Source organism: Alligator mississippiensis, chromosome 5 (genome assembly GCF_030867095.1).
Source record: "Alligator mississippiensis isolate rAllMis1 chromosome 5, rAllMis1, whole genome shotgun sequence".
Classification (NCBI taxonomy): Eukaryota; Metazoa; Chordata; order Crocodylia; family Alligatoridae; genus Alligator; species Alligator mississippiensis.
Window position 1 is genome coordinate 66,434,526 of NC_081828.1, and position 4,909 is coordinate 66,439,434.

At 52.5% G+C, this 4,909-nt stretch overlaps 1 protein-coding gene across 1 annotated transcript; it reads left to right on the plus strand.

Moving 5' to 3' along the window:
- The first annotated feature begins 450 nt into the window (after nt 1-450).
- C5H1orf53 (chromosome 5 C1orf53 homolog) lies at nt 451-4,205 on the plus strand. The gene is made up of 3 exons (XM_019491188.2): nt 451-802; nt 2,548-2,649; nt 3,985-4,205. Exons 1-3 carry the CDS (start codon nt 626-628, stop codon nt 4,054-4,056), a joined length of 351 nt encoding a protein of 116 aa, XP_019346733.2. The 5' UTR covers nt 451-625; the 3' UTR covers nt 4,057-4,205.
- The last annotated feature ends 704 nt before the right edge of the window (nt 4,206-4,909 follow it).

Genomic DNA, 4,909 nt, shown 5'->3' on the forward strand with positions numbered 1-4,909 from the left:
TGCCCCCCTCGCCCGGGAACGCTGGCTGACGGGGGTGGGGGGAACACCAGTGCTCTCAGGGGGGCATGTGCCCCCACTCCGCGTCGCCACTGATGTGTGGTGCGCGACCTGTCAGAGTTTGGGAACCACTGCAGACCTTGGGCAGTGGTTTACTTTGCCTTCCTGCCCCTTCACAGCCCTTCCTGGACAGCCAAGGCACTTGGTGATTACACCCAGCCTATAAGGGTCTTGAGCTGGGGCCTAAGAAGCCTAGGAGGAAAACTAGACGCATTTAGTCTTGTTTCCCTTTGAAGGCCCTTATCCCCAAGACAGCCACGGGTGCGCAGCAGGCCAAGAGCTGCCGGGCCCGTGCTGCAGTGAAATAGTTTCCCTAGGCAGGAGCGGGTGGTGGTGCCACATGGGTGAGGGGGCTGTTGAGGTATCCCGCCTGTGACTCCCACGTGCCTGAGGAGAGACGAGGAGGGCGCAGTGCCCGTGGCTGGGTTTCCCCGCTCCGTCTCAAGCACCACACAGAGCCTGGCGGCTTGGCAGCCCTGCCCCGGGGCCGAGCCGGGCCGGCCGCAGTGGGTGGCGCCGCGGCGAGGAGCGCCGGAGACGCCCCGCAGCTGCCGCCGGCCCCGGGCTCATGGCAGCGGCCGCCTGCTGGCGGAGGGCCCCGCGGCCTCTCGCCTGGCGCCCGGCACCGCTGCGCTGGGCCAGAGGCGGCGGCGGCGGCCGCAAGGCCCAGGACGAGCCCGGACCGCGCCCGGGCCTCACGGCGCTGGAGCGGCGGATCGCGGCGCTGCACCGCCAGGCCTGTGCGGTGAGTCCCGTCCCCGCCTCCCCGGGTGCAGCCGTCGCCTTCCGGCTCCGGGCCGCGCGGTGACAGCCTGCCCGCCGCCGCAACAGGTGAGGGCCCAGCCCGGCCCGGGGAGAGAGGGAGGGAGCAGCGGCACCCCGCCCCGCCCGCACCCGGCGCTGCTGGCGGGCCCAGGGCAGCCCCGGCTGGGACATCGCGGCGCCGGGCGGGGGGGCTCTCCGCTGTCCCGGGATGTGGGGCCCGGGGTGCTTGTCGCCCCGCTGCCCCGGGGGTTGCACCATGGCGGGGGGTCTCTTGCAAAGTGTCGCTTGTATTGGCAAAGGGGCGGATTCGCTTGGGACTGCGCTAAGGGCCCGCGGTCATTGCCCCCGCGCTCGGAAAGCTCCGGAGTTTCTGTCCAGCAGGTGACAGACCGGCCGGAAGAGGACAGGCAGCACCCGGCGTCTCCGCCTGTCACCAGCCGACCGCGGGGGTGTAAGGAGCACGGGCGGGGGAGCTGCACCGGCACAGCGCGAGGGACGCGCTGGCCGAGAAGGGGCTCTCGCTCCCCTCCGGTCCAGCCCCGCGGGCGGGTGCTAGCCCCGTGTTTGCCTTCCTCTAAGGGAAAGGAGTTGAACAGCCGCGCCGTGTTTGCAAATCGCTCCATAGTTCCTTGTAGCTTCAAGTCTGGAGTGATGAAAGTTGCTTTTGATCATCACGTAGCACTTCAAGCAGCAGAAGCTGTTTTATACCCGTTGCTGCACTGAAACGGGTTATATATATATATATATATATATATGGAAATATGTATGTATGTATGTATGTATGTATGTATATAATATATATTCCCAAACGATCTATGTTCTTGAGATATCTATCTATCACTCTGCCTATATGTATAGATAGATAGATAGATATATTATATATAATCAAGAACATTCTAAAGGGAACATATATAAAGGGAAAATATATTCCCAAATATTCTTGATTCGTATGAATCAAGAACATTATATATATATAGAGAGAGAGAGAGAGAGAGAGAGAGATGAATCAAGATCTCATTATAGATATTAATGTAGACACACACTTATATGAATCAAGAACATTTGGAAATATATATTCCCTTTGTATATGTATAGAGTGAGAGGGAGAGAGATTATTGATAGATTATATAGAGAGATTTCTATCTCGAGATATAGATTTATGTCTATGTATAAATCAAGAATATCTGGGAAAGAGAAAAATGTAAAAAGTGCAAAAGTGAAAAACATCCAGAGTGAAAAGTGTTGAGGTTCCCCCCCCCACCCCAAGCAGCTGACGCTTCGATTTGCATTTTTCCCCTTTTTTTGGAAGCACACATTCAGCATCAGACATTTGCACTTCACTATGTGTGAACTACTAAGGCAACTACAACCCGGAGGTGAAAGTCCCTTTTCTTCTTAGACAAGCTTGGAATAATGTCGATAATAGGCAAGTTCTCTCTGAGCAATCGGGTGGAGAAGGCTGGATCTGTGGCTGTGCTGTAGATAAGCAGCCCTTACTTCTCCCGTTCTCTTGCTAGCTAGGGCTGGTGCCAGGGCTGGGTGTGAGGGCAGCGAGGGCCAGAACATAATGGTAGTATGAATGCATTTAATCACGAATCACCAATAGAGCTGATTTCAGTTTTAAGCAGTTGGATTTTAAGGCGATCATGATCAATCCACGGCCCGCGTGAAACCACGGGCAGATGAGGAATGCACAGCGCTGAGGCTGTTTGTTTCTGTTTTAAGGCCGGCCGGCACACCTACGTGGATCCACTCACTGGCTATTTAGTGTTCACTCAAGTTGCCCACTTGCAGAGAGGTAAATGCTGCGGCTCTGCCTGCAGACATGTGAGTATGCACTCCTCGCCCCGCAGCCTTAGATCGTGCCCTGCACTCTGTTTTGTGCCCGTTCAATCCTTTTGCTATCTGGTGTTAGGGGAGGCTAACGACTCCTGCATGCTTCACGGTGAAGTTTAGACCAGCCAAGAACAGCGGTCCAGGGAGGGTCACTAATGACTGAAACTTAAAATAGGAGGTTGCGACATTCGACGTTGACATTGTCCTGGAAACGCTGGAAAGAGACTTGCACAGGAGTGAGTCAGTGGGTTGCCGCTTTGTATGAGTTATGATCTCTTGGGCAAGTCCAAGATGCCTGTGAGAAGAACCAGCATGTCAAAATCTCTTTCCAGCCAGCTTTTTCCTTTTAAAGCAACGAGTCAACATAAATAAATCATCTTGCCACAAAAGCAGTTCAGCTCTCTAGAATTCTGTTAAAGGATCGGTTTTCCACCCGGACTGAGAAGCAGCTGAAGGTGTGGAGTACGGTGTGATTTTTTTAAAGAAATGAGCATTTCCGAATACATTTTCGAAACCGAAGTTACACCCTTCGCTGGGTAGGGTTAGGGGGGAAGGGGGACACCCTTCCTCCAGTGAAATAAATGGCTAAAGTCCCATTGATTTCAACGGTGACAGCATCAGACCCAGAATTATAAACTGAGTGATCACCTTCCTACTGGGGCGAAGTGTCCGAAGCGCCCAGAAAGGTAACGCCTGTCTCCCCGCAGTAGTTCTAGACAAGTAGGTTAGAGAGGGCTTTGGAGAACCCAGTGTAAGCAGGTTCGGACTTAGTCCTGCTTTGCCTTCACGGTTGAAGAGATGTGTTCACTGGAGATCTTTCTTGGAGGTGAAGTTGACGAAGAAGCCATGCCAAGGACTCATTCTTCCACGAAGGGCTCCTCCAGGTCCTCTGGAAAGAGATCCTGCATAAATAACGGGCTTTGAAACCCAGGATCAGGACATATTCAGTTATTCCGGACAGTAGTGAAAATATATAGCATCTTACTGTCCCTCCTGCTCCTTTGCACTCTGGGGTTGTCCCCTTAGAGGGGTTGTTTCGGGAGCTCCGTTATGCAGAACATTTTGCAATAAGAAAGAAGTCTAAGAATAAAAGATTGCTTTGGACAGTCAAATCGCTGGAGTTGGAAGGACACGTTTAGGAAGTGGACGCTAATTAGGACCATTTGCTTGGGGTTGCCATTATTTTCCTTTTTAGTCTGAAGGGCACACTAGATCAAATAATTTATACACCATCATTAATGATTCTTAGCTGTCAGCAGAATCGGGCTTTTTTTTTATCGGGGTGGCTGTACAGTGCAATAACGCCTTATTTTATTTCTTCTGCAGTGTCCATACGATCAAGCTAACGTAAAAGACCCGTCCAAAAAGAAGCGGTTCAACTCCTTTTTCTACGTTTGACCATTCATGCCTTTGTCTTCTCCAGAGCCCACAGGAAGCAGAGCCGGAGTTAGCTCTTTGTGGCTTGGACTGCTCAAATAGTGGTGACCCCCTGACGCTGCCTTGTGGGGAATGCATTTTAATTGTAATAAAAAACTAATTAAATCCCATGTGCGCGTGTTTCATATGCTACATTATCGTTATCGACTGTCCTTTCCCCCCCTTTTTTTTTGGTCCCGTGGCTCCCAGGTTGCAAACTAGGAGCAGGAGGAAATTTCGCTTCAATTGAACAATTGAGGATCCGATGTATTGCGGAGTTTTTTGGTTTTTTGCTTGTTTGGGGGGGTTGGGTTTTTTGACTTTGCTGCCCTGAGCCTTGCTCCTGGACACGCCTGCCAGTCCTTTCAAGAGATGTTGAGGGTTGTAAACTGGAACGCCTCCCTGCTTATTTCTTTATGAACGTCTGTACATTCTGGGCACAAACAAGCGTTACTGGCATTGCATCGTGCAGCATAAAAGAATGCCCCCCAAATGCCAAAACGGGTCCGATCCGATCTTTAACATAGGCCTGGCCAACCTATACTGGGGGACAGCGAGGTCTTGCTGGAAGTGGGAGTCTGCACTAAGCGGTCAGCCCAAATGAGATCAGGTCCAGATGTCATTCCAGGAGCTGCTCTGAGAATGGCAAAGCAGGCACCAAAACAGGCATGAACTTTCCCCCACTCTCCCACAATGCCATCACCTTGAGGTACAATCAAAGGAGGTTTCCTGACAGCCTCCTTACTAAATTAAGCCCCCGGAATTGAAAAGGGGCTGGGTGGGTGGGTGGGGGAGGTCTTCGGGGGACTTGAGGTGGAGGGCGGGGGGAAAAGCA

Bases quoted from the DNA above. Each gene is read 5' to 3' on its own strand.
- C5H1orf53 (XM_019491188.2), top strand. From the start codon at position 626: ATGGCAGCGGCCGCCTGCTGGCGGAGGGCCCCGCGGCCTCTCGCCTGG. The intron at 803-2,547 runs GTGAGTCCCGTC...TTCTGTTTTAAG, and splicing joins TGCACCGCCAGGCCTGTGCG to GCCGGCCGGCACACCTACGT. The intron at 2,650-3,984 runs GTGAGTATGCAC...TTTCTTCTGCAG, and splicing joins GCGGCTCTGCCTGCAGACAT to TGTCCATACGATCAAGCTAA.